Here is a 15,528-nt window from a genome sequence, read left to right on the forward strand (position 1 = left end):
ACCCATCGTTTCTATGCTAGGTCTTTGAAAGAGTTGTCCTATTAGTTCCACTTGTCTGCCAATTTGCTTGCTGTTTATAGTTTAAAAGCCGTCGTTAGTTTGATCGTTGTAGCAACAGGGACAGAGCTGTTTTGTCCAGCCTCATCAAGGAACTCTGGCACTCAGTGAGGGTTCATCTCTCCTTAGGGCCGGGGTGTATTGGGAAGGAGACTCACCCCTTAAAGCCAATAATGTAAATTAAGATCTAGACGTGTACAGGAAAGAGTTCCATTCATAACACTTTTTAAATAAAGGTATTATTGTTGAAATAAAAAGTGAAAATGCTGGATACATGCAAGCATGCCAATCAACATGAGAGAAAGTGAGCAGGACAGAGAGTAACGAGATTGAGAGAGAGGGAGAGAAAAAACAAGAGAATGAGAGAGAGAGAAAACAGGAGAGAGATTAATGCGAGAGAGAGAGGGAGAGAGAGAGGGAGAGTGAGAGAAAGAGAAATTAAGAGAATGAGAGCGAGAAAGTGAGAGCAGAGAGAGAAAGAGAAAGAGCAAGAGAGGGGTTTGCACATTGGGTGATGTTATTCATGATTTCTTATGCAGAGAGCTGGGCTGCATTGCCTGAAGGGATGCTGAAAGCACAACTATCAAAGAAAATTGGAGAGATACTTGAAAGTGAAAATTTTGCAGAACTATGGGGAGTGCAGGGAACAATGGGGAGTGGGAATAATTGGTGAGATTGGACAGCTCTTTCAGAGGACCTTCTCTTCTATCTTCGACATTTTATATCTAACAAACAAAAAAGGAAAAATGTCTACAATTTTTTTTAATGACCATGTGATTTTCTCGCAGGATCTGCTTGCACAGTGTCCTGGAGATTCATCCTGAATTCCTGGAGTCTCCAGGTTTCTAGCCCTGACCGATTCAGGTATGAGATATTTCCTTCGACTAAAACAGGCAGGAAACAAAAAATTAAAAGTCCAAAGACCTTGTACTCACATAGAGGATGGGGATAACGGAGGGGTCGTCCCTGCGGATAATGGTTGGGATGTACTCTGCCTTGGGGACCTTAGACGAAATAAGCTGCAAACAAAGCAAGATAATTACTTGGGGAAGAGATACAAGAGACTGCAGAGAGTGGAATATGAAGCAACACACAAGATGCTGGAGGAACTCAGTGGGTCAGGCAGCATCTATGGAGGGAAATGAACAATGTTTCAGGCCAAGACCCTCCATCTGGACTAATTACCTGAAGTGATGGCACAGTGGGGTAATGGTTCCATGACTACAGGAAACAAAAACCCACACACTCTTGCCTTTCAAACTGTACTCCGACGCCTCACATTACGAACTGATTTGCAGAATAACAAAAATGAAAGTTTGATCAAACAACTGTAAGCCTTTGTGTAATAGTCATCGAGACATACAGCATGAAAACAGGCCCTTCGCCCATCATATGCATGCTACACCCACTTATATTAATCCCCTTTACCAGCACTTCTTCCATAGCCTTTTATGCCTTGGTGATTCAAGTGCTCATTTAGACACTTCTTTAATGATGGGAGAACTTCTGCCTCCAATATCTCCTCAGGCACTGCAATTCAGATTCCAGCCATTCCCTGGATGAAAAAATTCTTGCTCAGATTCCCTTCCCGCCCCTTTTCATAAACCTATGTCCCCTCTGCTACCTGGACTAACTTGTTTCTCCCTTTATCTGTCCTAATGAAGGATCCTGGACATGAAATGTTCACCATTTCTCTTTCCACAGACGCTGCCTGACGTGCTGAGAATTTCCAGAGACACCTCTACTATGGGAAAACATTTCTTCCTATCTTACCTATACATGCCCTCAAAATTGTCTATACTTTCCTTACTTAACCTACATCGCTCTGAAGAATGCCAGCATGCTGCCAATCACATTTCGATGGTTTGATTGAATATAGCATTTTAGAAATCTCATTGGCCAATTGTAATCATGCACATGTATTATATTAAATAATGTCGTTGGCCAATGTAACTGACTGGATTGTAATCTATCTGGCTGCTGATTCGCAATAGGATAATCCAAGCTGATTGGCAGGGTACTGAACAAATGACAGGTAGGCCAAGTAGATGAACAGGAAGAGTTGTCTCCTCCAGATTAGTTACTGCCATCATAAATCAGAAAATGCTGGAAATACTCAGCAGGTTAGGCAGCATCTGCGCAGGGAAAATTCAGAGATCTTAGGATTGCCCCTGCAAACTAAACACAAGTACTCCACAAAGCAATCACCCAATCTGTATTTGTTTTCTCCATTGTAGAGGAGGCCACATTGTAAATACTGAATGCAGTTCAGTGGATTAGAAGAAGTACAAGTGAATCGCTGCTTCACCAGGAGAGACTGTTTGGGTCCCTGGATGGTGGGAAGGGAGGAGGTGAAAGGACAGGTGTTGCCCCTCCTGTGGGTGCATGGGGAAGTGCTGTATGATGGGGACAGAAGAACGGACCAGGCAGTCGCGAAGGAAGCAATCCCTGACATGCTGAGAGGGGAGGTGGTGCAAATGTGGAAGCTTATTGGAGCTGGCGGAAATTGTGGAGAAGAATCCGTTGTGCGCAGAGGCTGGTGAGGTGGAAGGTGAGGATGGGAGATGCTGTTCTTGCTTTGCCCAGGAGGAGGAGGGGTGCAGGAAATGGATGAGATGCGATCAAGGGCTCTGCCTGCTTTGGGAGAGAGGAAGCCATGATGAAGAAAGAATGAAGTCTGTCTTTACCCGTTTCTATTTCCTGTATATCCTTTTGGCTATCTCCATCACCAGTTCTGTCATTCAGTCCCTGTGGCCTTCCACCCCCTTTCCTTTTGTGCTCTCTGTCTTTCTCTCTGTAACAAACTTGTTCTATCTTTAACTTTTCCCAGTTCTGATGAAAGATCATCAACTTCACTGTCTTTCTCTCCACAGGTGACCTACTGAGTGTTTCCAATATCTGTTGTTTTATTCAGATTTCAGGCATCTGCGGCAGTTTATCTTTAGTCACTGCTCTCACCATTGACTCCAGCCATGTGGATAGTGGACAGCGGGCCACTGCGCCTGACCTGTTGCATTGGCAATTGTTTTACTACCCGGGTTCAACAATGACATGCATTTATATAACACCTTTAATATAAGCAAAGCTCCAGAACACTGCACAGGAGCGTAACCAAACAGCTAAACTTCTCAGGGCAACTGGCCAAAATCTTAGTCAAAGATTTAATAGGTATTTTAAGGGAAAGAGGGAGAGAGATTCAGGAAGGGAATTCCAGAGCTTAGGACTTGGGCAGCAGAATGTTTTTACCTGTACTACATCAATGCACTCTGTACTAACCCAATTTAACTGCACTGTGTAATGAATTGACCTGTACGAACAGTATGCAAGACAAGTTTTTCACTGTACCTCAGTACAAGTGACAATAATAAACCAAACCAAACCAAGAAGGCATGGCCACCAGTGGTGGGGGTAAACGATAACAGAGATGCAGAAGAGGCCAGAGGGATGCAAAGATTTCAGAGGGTTTAAGGAGGTTACAGAAGTAGGGAGATGGAGAATCTTAACACAAGAACAAGAGTTTTGGATCGGAAGTGTAGGGAGAGTGGTGTAGCAGTGAACCAGGAAGAAACAGGAGCAGGATGTGGGCATTCGGTCCCTCATGCCTGCCCCACCATTCAATTCGATCTTTTAGCTCAGGGATGTTAGGTGCCGAGACCCGGTACGAGACACTGATCTACTGTTGGGTATCATTTAGAGTTGAATGCACACTATCACTGCAGGACACCTTTTGAGCTGGTATAATTATGTCAATTAGCTAACTCGGGCTATTCAATAACTTCAAACTGGCGCTGAAAGTTTTCTCACTGAAAGCCTTACCATAATCTTGGGTGGAACAAAGTCTTCGCCATCGCATGACAGCAGCTCCAACTCCTTCTCTGCCTCCCAGCTGAGATCATCAAAGTCATCATCTAAAGCTACGCACAGGCTCTGTAGCTCCTGACCTGGTGTGACGCAAAAGGGAGATCAGGCAGTGATTACCATGGAGATGTAGGCAGTGTTCCAACTGTGCTGCCTTTTGAATAAATATTTCATAAAAACACACTGTCGGGGCTGAGTTCAAAAGACGCCCCATCTGTTACTTGGGCGTGATTTGTCTTCATTACGCGCGGCAATGTGAACTTCTCGTGAAGAGATGCTGCTACAGAGACCCCTGTGGACTGGATGAGCAGAGGCAGTGAAGTGATTCAGGAAGCAGGATTATCAGATCACTTCAGGGACTGACTTCAAAAAGTAGAGGTCACTCACACAACACAGCACAACATGGTGTCTCCTCTCATAATTTCGTCAACTCCAAGCATAAATTGTAATGACACGTCAAACAAATGAGCAGGAATGAACGAGGTTGTACTTGGATCCAACATTTATAAGGTGCTTGAATAAAGCGCAGTTGAATGAAATTGTTCCAATTTGTATGATCCAGTCCTGTTACTTTATATTTGATCTGCACCCTGTATGTGTAGCTCCTATTGACCACTCTCTGTACAGATGTATAACAGATCGAAGGCCCAATACCTTCCTCGTTGTTCTTCACGTCATATTTTTCTCCTGGTGTTTATCAGATGACAAACATCTACAGAAATGTAGACGTTCTGGTGTCATCCGATTCTCCCAGAGTACAAGCAAGGTGTAAGGTAGGTTTGCTTTATACTGTCTGAATGTTTACTCCCATGTTAGTACAATGTGAGGTATACTGTCATAGGATTGATGTGCTACTATAATTCCATTACTTCATCATATTGTGCAGGCTTCCTTCACAGTCCTCCACTTCCAGGTCAGTTTCAATATAGGCTAGAAACTGTCTTATCACACATTCCCAGGTCAATTAAGTACTGGTGTGTTCCAGACTGAAGCTCCCTCAACACTTTCCCATCAATCGCCACTAGTTGTGGCGCCAAATGCATCAGAAATAGAATAAATTCCATTTGAACTGTCCCCACAATTACCACACTGCCAGATGGTGCAGATATTTTCCCAGTTCCCCTGAATCTATTCCGAAGCGTTTCCTTTGAACTTTTGCCTTAATTCCTGTTGCAGAGACTTGTATCAGAATTGTGCTCGTGTTGATTTGGTCTTCTGTATAGGAAGCCTGCTGAAACCCAGCCCTGTTGACTCATTGTTCACCAAGGGCCCAGGGATCTTGTAACATACAGAGGGACTCTTTTTAACTTTGAACTATAGTTTAAAATGAGCAACGTTGCATCATTCCCTCCCTGTTCTATCCTCCCAGAAGTTAATGAAAAATCAGGAGAGGTGTGTGGCTGGTGATCTGATAATCCTTCGTCAGAGATCAAACAACCTACGTGGTCCATGAACCCATGAACACTACCTCGTTATTCCTCTTTTGCACTATTTATTTATTTGTGTAACTTATAGTAATTTTTATGTCTTTATGTCTTGCAGTGTACTGCTGCCACAAAACAACAAATTTCACAACATATGTCAGTGATAATAAACCTGATTCTGATCATATTTTCTGATGACATAGGGAGAGGCCATTCAATCCATCAAGTCAATGCCAGCTCTGAGCAATCCCTACAATCCCATTCCCTGAACCCACTCTCTCTCTCTCTCTCTCGCATGCTCATCAACTCCACCCTGATTCTGTGACCAGCCACCTATGCCAGGGGCAATTTAAAGTGGCCATTTAACCCACCAACCAGCACACCTTTGCGATGTGGAAGGGAAACAGTGCACCTGAAGGAAACCCATGCACTCGCAGGGAGAATGTGCAAACCCCACACAGAACACAGCCGTGAGCTAGCAGCACTACCCGCTGCACCTCTCTGTTGCCCTTACACTTACACCTTGTTTACACCTCTACTGCATTACAGAGATGGATCTTAGACATGAATTTACAGCTAATAGTTTGAGGCTATAATGACTGTAAAGCTGCTGTTTTATGACACTTCTTTATGTTTGCAGGACATCCTAACAACTTCTGGGTGTCTTTTCCTGTCTAAAAAGCCAATTAATTTGCACAAATTAAGGTCCCGCAAGCTGCTAATTAAATGGATCAGCAAATATGCCATTTTAGGGAGAGATGTTGGCTAGAAAGTTTGAGCAAGCACCTGGTTGTTTTGTGACCACGTTACTAGGCTGACAATGCCACACTCCATCATACCACCAGCCTGAATTATGTACCCATGACCTTCTGAATGAGAGGAAGGGCAATCAATTGATGTGAAAAGTTACTGGTGAACCTACTATCACGAGGGTCGCACATCAGATCAGATTTCACTGGTGTGGGGTCACTCCAGGAGCGACCAAAATTCTTCTCTTGTCGCTCAGAGAAACCTGAAGAAAGAAGGGTGTGAAACATATCATGTTATAGACACACGCTGATATGCAATGTATAAAACACAACATATATACTATAGAGTCCTAGTCATAGATTCATACAGCACGGAAACAGGCCCTTCGGCCCAACTGGTTCTTGTCGACCAAGATTCCCATCTAAGCTAGTCCCATTTCCTTGTGTTTGGCCTACATGCCTCTAAACCTTTCCTATCCATGTATTGTCCAAGTACCTTTTAAATGTTGTTAATGTACCTGCCTCAACCACTTCCTCTGGCAGCTCATTCCATATACATACCATCCAGAGTGAAAAAGTTGCCTCTCAGGTTCCTATTAAATCTCTCCCCTATCATCTTAAATCTGTGCCCTCTAGTTCTTGATTCCCCAATCCTGGGAAAAAGACCAAATCAAGCATTCACCCTATCTATGTCCCTCATGATTCTATACACCTCTATAAGATCACCCCTCATTCTCTTACACTCCAATGAAAAAAGTCCCAACCTGCATAACCTCTCTCCATAACTCAGTTCCTCAAGTCCTGGCATTATCCTCGTAACTTTCCTCTGCACTCCCTCCAGCTTAATGGTACCTTTCCTATGGCAGGGTGACCAAAACTGAACACAATATTCCAAATGTGGCCTCACCGATATCTTGTACCAAGTAAGCTACATAGACACTTACAGTATATACCATAGAGATCTCACATTATATACATAAAATGATAGGGTCATGTACATCACACACTAGATAAATACCAGTGGGTTACAGAGGCACAGACATAGAACATGGAACATTACAGCACAGTACAGGCCCTTCGGCCCACAATGTTGCGCTGACATTTTATCCTGCTCGAAGATCTATCTAACCCTTCCCTCCCACATAGCCCTCCATTTCTTTATCATCCATGTGTCTATCTAAGAGTCTCTTAAATGTCCCTAAATGTACCTGCCCCCACAACCTCTGCCGGCAGTGCGTTCCATGCACCCACCACTCTCTGTGTAAAAAACTTACCCCTGACATCCCCCTTATACCTTCCTCCAATCACCTTAAAATTATGCCCCCTTGTGTTAGCCATTGTCGCCCTGGGGAAAAGTCTCTGACTGTCCACTCGATCTATGCCTCTTATCATCTTGTACACCTCTATAAAGACCAGACATGGAATTAATATCTCACCATATGTACCAGAAGGTATCAAATGTATGAATCATATATAGAACAAAACCTATAATGTCTATTTACGTATAATATATAAATAGAAATTAAGAAAACATACTGCCCTGTTGCCCACAATTTCCTCCATCCATTCATTAGATATAACGTGAGGACAGTATGTAGCTACAACTTGCTGCACACATTAATACATTTTTTCATCTCATGTTGGAACCTTTCTGTGATCCTGCCCGACCCCGGCTCTGTGACCTCCTCCAGCCCTACAAAAACCAGTGTTCCTTTATCTTAGGCTCTTGTGTGTCCCTGCTCCCTTTGCTCCATAATTGGCAGAGGGGTCCTCACCCTCGAGGCTTGGAGACAGCGTTGCTCTGATTAAGCTCCCATTAACCTGGGGACTTTTCCTGCGTCTAGTGAGAGCTGATGTTGCGGCATAAGGTTTGGGAGCTGAGGGAGCGTGTTGGGAATCGGCCAGCTGTTGCCCGGCAACAGTGCTACAGGAGCAGCCTCCGTATAAAATCAAAAGCAGCACCATGAGAGGTCCACAATTTAATGGAGTCTTACTGTGCAATCTGCAGCAAGGCAAAGACACAAGACTTTCCACAAGCTTTCCTTCCCCACTAGAGCTGAAGATGGTGGTTCAGGAATTCACTGGCTCTGAGCTTCAGACTTCAGCAGCTCCCCTCTGAGCTGCCTGTACACCGCCACACACTCAATGAAGGAGCAGTGTACAAAGGGGATGAGGTTAGGGACCAAGGGAAGAGGTCAGTGGCTGCGGGGAGAAATTAGTGACTGTGAGAAGGGGTCAGTGATCGCAGGGAGGGGTCAGTAACTATAGGGAGGGGTCAGTGACTATGGGGAGGGGTCAGTGACAATGGGGAAGGGTCAGTGATCGCAGCGAGGGGTCAGTGACCATGGGAAGGGGTCAGAGACTACAGGGAGAGGTCAAGTGATCATGGGGAGAGATCAGTGTCTGCAGGGAGAGGTCAATGACCATGGGGAAGGGTCAGTGACTGTGGGAGGGGTCAGTAATCGGAGGGAGAGGTCAGTAATCGCAGGAAGAGGTCAGTGACTGTAGGGAGGGGTCAGTGAATGTGGAGAGGTGTCAGCAGCCACGGGGAGAGGTCAGCACTGAGGGGTCAGCGGCCAAGAGGAGAGGTCAGCAGCTGAGGTGAGAGGCCAGTGGATAGAGGAGCAGTCAGGAGAGAGCTCAGCAGCCACGCTGAGTGTGGGGGTCAGTAGCCGAGGGTGAAGGTCAGCAGCAGAGGGGAGAGGTTGGCGGTCGAGCTGAAACTCAGGGCGCGCCTTCCTTGCTTGGTTTGCTGCCACGTAACGGTGCAGCGGCACGAGAAGAGCGCCGGACAGCTAATTATCATGAGCTGAGGCTGACCACTCATGACTCGGCTCCATCTGCCTGCTCTCCGCAGCGCTCTGCAGTGATGAGCCCTGTGTCCCGCCAAGTGCAGTATTCTTAATCAAGTCTAACATTGCCACCCAAGGGGATGCCTTTAATTAGTTTTTGACATCAGCAAGGTGGTAAGGTACTTAAAAGAGCAGAATCCATTAAATAATGCATAGAAGGACAGTGCAGGGGCAGGTGATGCAATCCACTGCAGGATTTAATAAGCAATTAAATAACAACACTGTGATTGGAGCAGTTCCTGAGCTCTCTCTCTCACAGCTTGCAGACCCTTTGGACCTAATGTCACGGACTAACACAGCACGGAAACAAGCCCTTCAGCCCAACTCGTCCAGACCGACCAAGATGCCCATCTAAGCTAGTCCCATTCGCCCGCATTTGAACCATATCCCCCTAAGCTTTTCCTATCCATGTACATGCCCAAGTGCCTTTTAAATGTTGTTATTGTACCTGCCTCAACCATTTCCTTTGGCAGCTCGTTCCATATACACATGGGTGATAAACTGCCCCTCAGGTTCCCATTAATTCTCTCCCCTCTCACCTTAAACCTGTGTCCTCTAGTTCTTGATTCCCCAACCTTGGGAAAAAGACTGTGTACATTCACACTAGCTGTGCCCCTCATGATTTTATAAGATCACCCATCAGTAACCTAGGCATCTTTCCCTTGCTCTGGGGATTTCTTTTCCTGATGAGGACGTTGGATCTGCATCCAGTGCCCCAACTTACATCCCATCTGGCACACTGGCTATTTTCCTGCGTGAACAACAAAAGCGAGGAAAATGAAGGAGTAGCTGTTTTGTCGCTCACAAACCCCGGGACGCGGTCCGCAGCCAGTCATGGGGAGAAGGGCAGCGAGGTGGCGCGGCTGGTGGTGACCCTGCTCCAGCAACCCGGGTTCAATCCTGACCTACGCTGCTGCCAATGTGGAGCTTGCACATTCCCCCTGAGACTTTGGGCTTCCTCTCACGTCCCAAAGATGTGCAGGTTGGTAGATTAATTGGCTGCTGTAAATTGTTCCTGGTGTGTAGGTGAGTGGTAGAACCTTGGGGGAGCTGATGGGAATGTGAGGCGAATAAAATGGGATTAGTGTAGGATTAGGGTAAATGGGGGTGGGGTTGATGGTCGGCACAAACTCAATGGGCTGAAGGGCCTGTTTCCCTGCTGTATGATTCTGTAACCCCCTTCAAAGCTGACAGAGGCAGAAAAGCAACTGCCTGAAAGGAACTATATATACCTAGGAATACAACAACATGCCAGCATGGGATTTGCAACACCTTTGTTTCACCTCTTCCCTTCCTGCCGTGCAGGGACCCAAGCAGCCTTTCCAAGTGAAGCAATGGTTCGCTTGCACTTCTTCCAATCCAGTGTACTGCATTCGGTGGTCTCCTCTACACTGGAGAAAGCAAACGCCATCCTGATCTTACGGTTGCCTTCAGTTCTCCGCCCCATTTGCACTCTGATCTGTCTGAAGCCCCCTGCACTGCTACAAAGAGGTCCAAAGCAAATTTGAGGAACAACACCTCATCCTGCATCTGGGTACCTTGCAGCCTTCCAGACAACATCGAATCCGCCAACTTTAGATAACTCGCACCTACTTTCTGTCTGTATCAGAACTGGCCATTTCTGTCAGCCACCTGTGATTTTGACTCAGTATTTCTCTCTCTGTTAGTATAGTCTGCCCTGCTGGTCATGTTCCAACGGCCTCGCTATTTGCAACACTCAACACACACCAAGAAGCATAATCTGATTCTGTCATTAACTCATTTGCTGTCATCGCATCAAAGATATTTCCTTTGTTCTACCCATCGCTCTGCCACCTCCTCTGCAACTGAAAACATGTTTTCTCTCTTTCCCAGTTTTGTCAAGGGTCTCAGACCTGAAACATTAGCTCCGTTTCCCGGTCTGCAACTGCTTCCTGAGGGTTTCCAGCATTTTCTGTTATCACAGAGCGAGCCACGGTGCAGAGTGCTATTGAGTTGTATAAACGGCGACAGCGCTGACAAGAGACTAGGATCTGCTGGTAAATAGTAAGTCAAGGTCGTACTTTCACCTCCGAATTAAGAAGGTCATGGGCTTGGAAATTAGATCATGCAGTGCAATCTTCATATGCACTGCAAGGAAAAAAAAATCACTGGGACTTACTGCAAATTCCGCAAAATAAGTGATCTTCCTGGAGCCACAGGAGACTACAGACGCTGGAATCTGGAGCAACAAACAATCTGCTGGAAGAACTCAGAGGGTCGAGCAGCATCTGTGGGGGGAAAGGAATTGTCGGTGTTCCAGATCCGAAACTATTCCTTTCCTCACACAGATGCTGCTCGATCTGTTAAGTTCTTCCAGCAGATTTTTTGTTGTGGGTGATTTTCCTTCCCTGGTCCTCTCTGTGTCCAATGTGCTCATGCACTGAGGAGCCCAGACAAACTTTGGCTGCCGATGGCATAGCTTGACACCATTTCCGTGGTTATGGTCAACACATGACCTACAGACACCGGGAAGGGTAGGGGGTGTTGTACACACGCCTGGAAATAGCCTCAGGTACCAGTGCGCTCAGGTCTATACAGAAGATCCCAAGGCACCGATTCAAAGAGTCACAAGGGAGTTATCTCCAGCACCCTGGTCAACATTTACTCCTCAACAAATCATTAACAATGGGCATTTTGGTCATTGATCAGGATCTTGCTACTTGCGGAATGGTTGCCGTGATCCCTATGATTACATTTAGAAGCTGGAAAGTGCATTAGATAAGATCTCTTTATTAGTCACATGTACATCGAAACACACAGTGAAATGCATCTTTTGCGTAGGGTGTTTTGGGCGCAGCCTGCAAGCGTTGCCACTCTTCCGGTGCCAACATAGCATGCCCACAACTTCCTAACCTGTACGTCTTTGGAATGTGGGAGGAAACCGGAGCACCTGGAGAAAAGCCACGCAGACACGGGGAGAACGTACAAACTCCTTACAGACAGCGGCCGGAATTGAACCCGGGTCGCTGGCGCTGTAAAGCGTTACGCTCACCGTTACACTACCGTGCCTGCCTATGATGATGCATTATGATGCTGTGAGGTCACGAAAGCTGCATAAAAGCAAGTCGTCATTTATTTCTTGGACCTCTCACAAGAACATAAGAAAAAAGGTGCAGGAGTAGGTCACCAGGCCCCTTAAACCTGCCCTGCCATTCAAGATAATTATAGCTGATCTGCCCCTGGCCTCAACTCCTCTTCTGAGCCAGTTCCCCATAGCTCTCAATTCCCCAACCTTTCAAAAATTTATCCAGCTCCTCTTTATATACCTCCAATGATCCCAGAGATTCACCACACTCTGAGAAGAAATTCCAACGTTCCTCAGTTTTAAATAACCACCACCTAATCTTGTAAATACATCACCTCGTTCAAAATTTTCCATGAGTGGAAACATCTTGACATCTACTCTGTCATGCCTCCTTAGGATCTTGTAGTTTTCAATAAGATCACCCCTCATTCTTGCAATAGATCCTTGCTTAAGTAAGGGGACCAAAACCATGCAGAGTAGTCTAGGTGTGGCCTCACCAGCGCTCTGTACAATTGTAATGATAGTTCCCTATTTCTAAACGCCAACCCCCTTGTAATCTCTCACCAATCGTAGATACTCAGGTCTTGTGCCACTAACAATGTCTCAGAGAGAGAGTTGTGGAATGCAACCATCACACAAACCAACCTCCCATCCATTGACTCTGTCTACACTTCCCACTGCCTTGGGAAAGCAGCCAACATAATTAAGGACCCCTCCCACCCCAGTCATTCTCCCCTCTCCCATCAGGCAGAAGATACAAAAGCCTGAGAGCATGAACCACCAGCCTCAAGGACAGCTTCTATCTCACTGCTATCAGACTCTTGAACGAACCTCTCATACACTAAAGGATGAACTTTTGAACGCTTGATCTCCCAATGTACCTAAATGTGGCCTTGGACTTTATTTGTCCACTTGCACTGCATTTTCTCAACTGTAACACTATATTCTGCATTCTGTTTTCTTTTTACTACCTTGATGTAATCATGTATGGCATGAACTGTCTGGAAGGCACTCAGACAAAAGTTTTTCATTGTATCTTTGCACATGTGACGATAATAAACTAATACACCATTTTGCTTAAGGAGATTATTGTGACATAGGATGAAGAGGCTTGTTGCCACATTGCTCAGCTCCCCCTGGATCAGGAGGTATCTGTTTCAATTCCATTTACTGCCAGTGGGCCTGAGATAGAGGGAGAGCACCTGGTTACATAACAGTTGTGTCATTTAATATGTTCATGGTTGATCCAAACTTTACTTCGCTGCCTCATCCCATAATTGACTTCTCTAGCATCCAAATATCTATCCAGCTCAGCTCTCTAAAGGTTGAGAACTTCATAGACTCACGACCCTCCAAGACAAAAAAACTTCCTCATCTTGTTTTAACTGGGCGACCCCTTATTCTGAAGTTGTGTTTCATGATTCTAGACTCCCTTCCACAAGGAGGACATTCTCTCAGCAACTTCCATCTAAATTCCTTTAGAATCTTACAATTCAGTAAGATCACCTCTCATTCTTCTAAATTCAATGAGTTTGGGCCCAACATATTTGGCTTTTCTTCATAAGACAACACATTCATCAACTACTGAACCTCCTCTGGACTGCCTCCAATGCAAGTATATTCTTCCTTAAATAAGAAGACCAACAATGTACATGGTACTTCAGATGTGCCCTCACTCACTTCCTGTACCACAAGACTACTCTACCATGTTAGGTTCTTGTACCATCAGAGTCTGTGTGATGTTGTAGGTCTTCATCCTCTGCTGCCTGAGATGGACCCAGCAGGAGAGTTCAATAATTCTGTTGGCCACTGGACCTTTGCTGCATCAAAGGCTACAGGAGCAACCAACTGGACATTGCATGCTTTCAAATCCCTGCCCAGACTAGACTCAGGGGGCTCAGTATATTGTGGCTGGGGCTGGCATTTGATTCGAAGCCAAGAACAGATAGTCAGTGAGGATGGGGAAATATAATCAGGATACAGGCAGAATTTTGGATGGTGGTTTGGGAAGAAGGATGGAGAGGGGAGTTGGGATCAGTACTGCCTACGTTCTTACAGTGTTAAGCAATTGCCTAATAGATTGAGGGAGTTGTAAGATTGGAGGATGGGGGACTGGGGAGGTGTGACGAGGGTCCTTCAACTGGGAATTCGGCAGATCTGCAGACAATGAGAATGGGAGGAGCAACAGACCAGGAGTTGTGGTTGGGATGGGGGAGAGGGAACTGGTCGATTGGTGTAGTGTAGAGAAGTGGGGTGGAGGCTAGGGGGAAGTGGGGAGGTCAGCCTGAACGATGAAAGTCAATTATGCACATTGGACAGGCACTTAGTCTGGCTCTCCACTGGGATGGGCAGGCAGTCCTTGGGACATCCCACCTCCCCTCTAATGCCCCAAATTCCCTCCCCAAAACTCTACAGGGAGATTGGCCTGGGGGACAACATCATCCTACACAAGCTTATGTGAAAGGTGCTACTTGCCAGGAAGTAGTGTTCAAATCTTTGGGGAGGTGTGAAATGACCCAGAGATGCTAATTAACACATAAAAAGAAATTTTGTTCCTGGAATAAAAATTCTTCTCAGTTGCATAACACCGAAAAATGTTATTTGGTGACTGGATTCTAGGCATTGGCAGTTTGATGGGAAAACTGTTTTCTAGGTTATTCAGACAAGGAGGTGAGACTCACCAACATTGGCAGGGAACCAGAGCCAAGAGTGGGCTGAGCTGTGAACTCTGCAGCCTTAAGGTCAGGCTGATCCACAAGTTTGGCCGCACACATCACACTGGTGGCCAGATTGTGAGCTGCTGTGTGGCCTTTACACTGACTAAACGTTCTTCCCCCAAAATACCTTTTGTTTAAGCAATTGAGATTTTATGAAACTGCTGATCACTGATTTTTAAAATACTAAAGACAAACTTCCACCATAAAATATGCCATAATAGGACTGAGCTGTTCTCTGGACTTTTTGGTTCATACCTTGGGATTATCCGGTTCAGAACTATTTTACGACCACACTTGGAATGAACATGATCCTGTAGAGGTGTGTAAAATCATGAGGAGCATAGATAGGGTGAATACACACAGTCTTTTTCCCAGGGTTGGGGAATCAAGAACGGGAGGGTATAGGTTCAGGGTGAGAGGGGAGAGATTTAATAAAAACCTGAGAGGCAACTTTTTCACCCAGAGGGCGGTCAGTATATGGAATGAGCTGCCAGAGGGAGTGGTTGAGGCAGGTACATTAACAACATTTAAAAGGCACTTGAACAGGTGCATGGATAGGAATGGTTTAGCGGGATATGGGCCAAACACGGGCAAATGGTACTAGCTCAGATGGGAATCTTGGTCAGCATGGACCAGTTGGGCCAAAGGGCCTGTTTCCATGCTGTATGATTCTATGATTCTACAACTGGTATCTGCCTCCCACTTGGTAACTGCTGGTGATGCCACGTTTGCAATCCAGAACACTCTGGGCAAAAACAATAGGTTCACATCACACTCTCCCATTTCCCAAAGCTGTCCTTCAGGATGAGACTGTGTCCTCTAACA

The 15,528-nt window shown here is 45.7% G+C and overlaps 1 protein-coding gene across 1 annotated transcript in view; it reads right to left on the bottom strand.

Annotated features, from left to right (window-relative positions):
- nsmfb (NMDA receptor synaptonuclear signaling and neuronal migration factor b) overlaps positions 1-15,528 on the bottom strand; it is a 66,678-nt gene that overhangs the window by 22,638 nt on the left and 28,512 nt on the right. Inside the window, exons 8-10 of the mRNA XM_052037390.1 lie at positions 6,262-6,351; positions 3,874-3,998; positions 993-1,076 (exon numbers count right to left, since the gene is read on the bottom strand). Of these exons, the coding sequence (XP_051893350.1) occupies positions 993-1,076; positions 3,874-3,998; positions 6,262-6,351 (299 nt within the window). The remainder of the gene's footprint in view (positions 1-992; positions 1,077-3,873; positions 3,999-6,261; positions 6,352-15,528) is intronic.

Source organism: Pristis pectinata, chromosome 23 (genome assembly GCF_009764475.1).
Source record: "Pristis pectinata isolate sPriPec2 chromosome 23, sPriPec2.1.pri, whole genome shotgun sequence".
In the NCBI taxonomy this organism is placed as follows: domain Eukaryota; kingdom Metazoa; phylum Chordata; class Chondrichthyes; order Rhinopristiformes; family Pristidae; genus Pristis; species Pristis pectinata.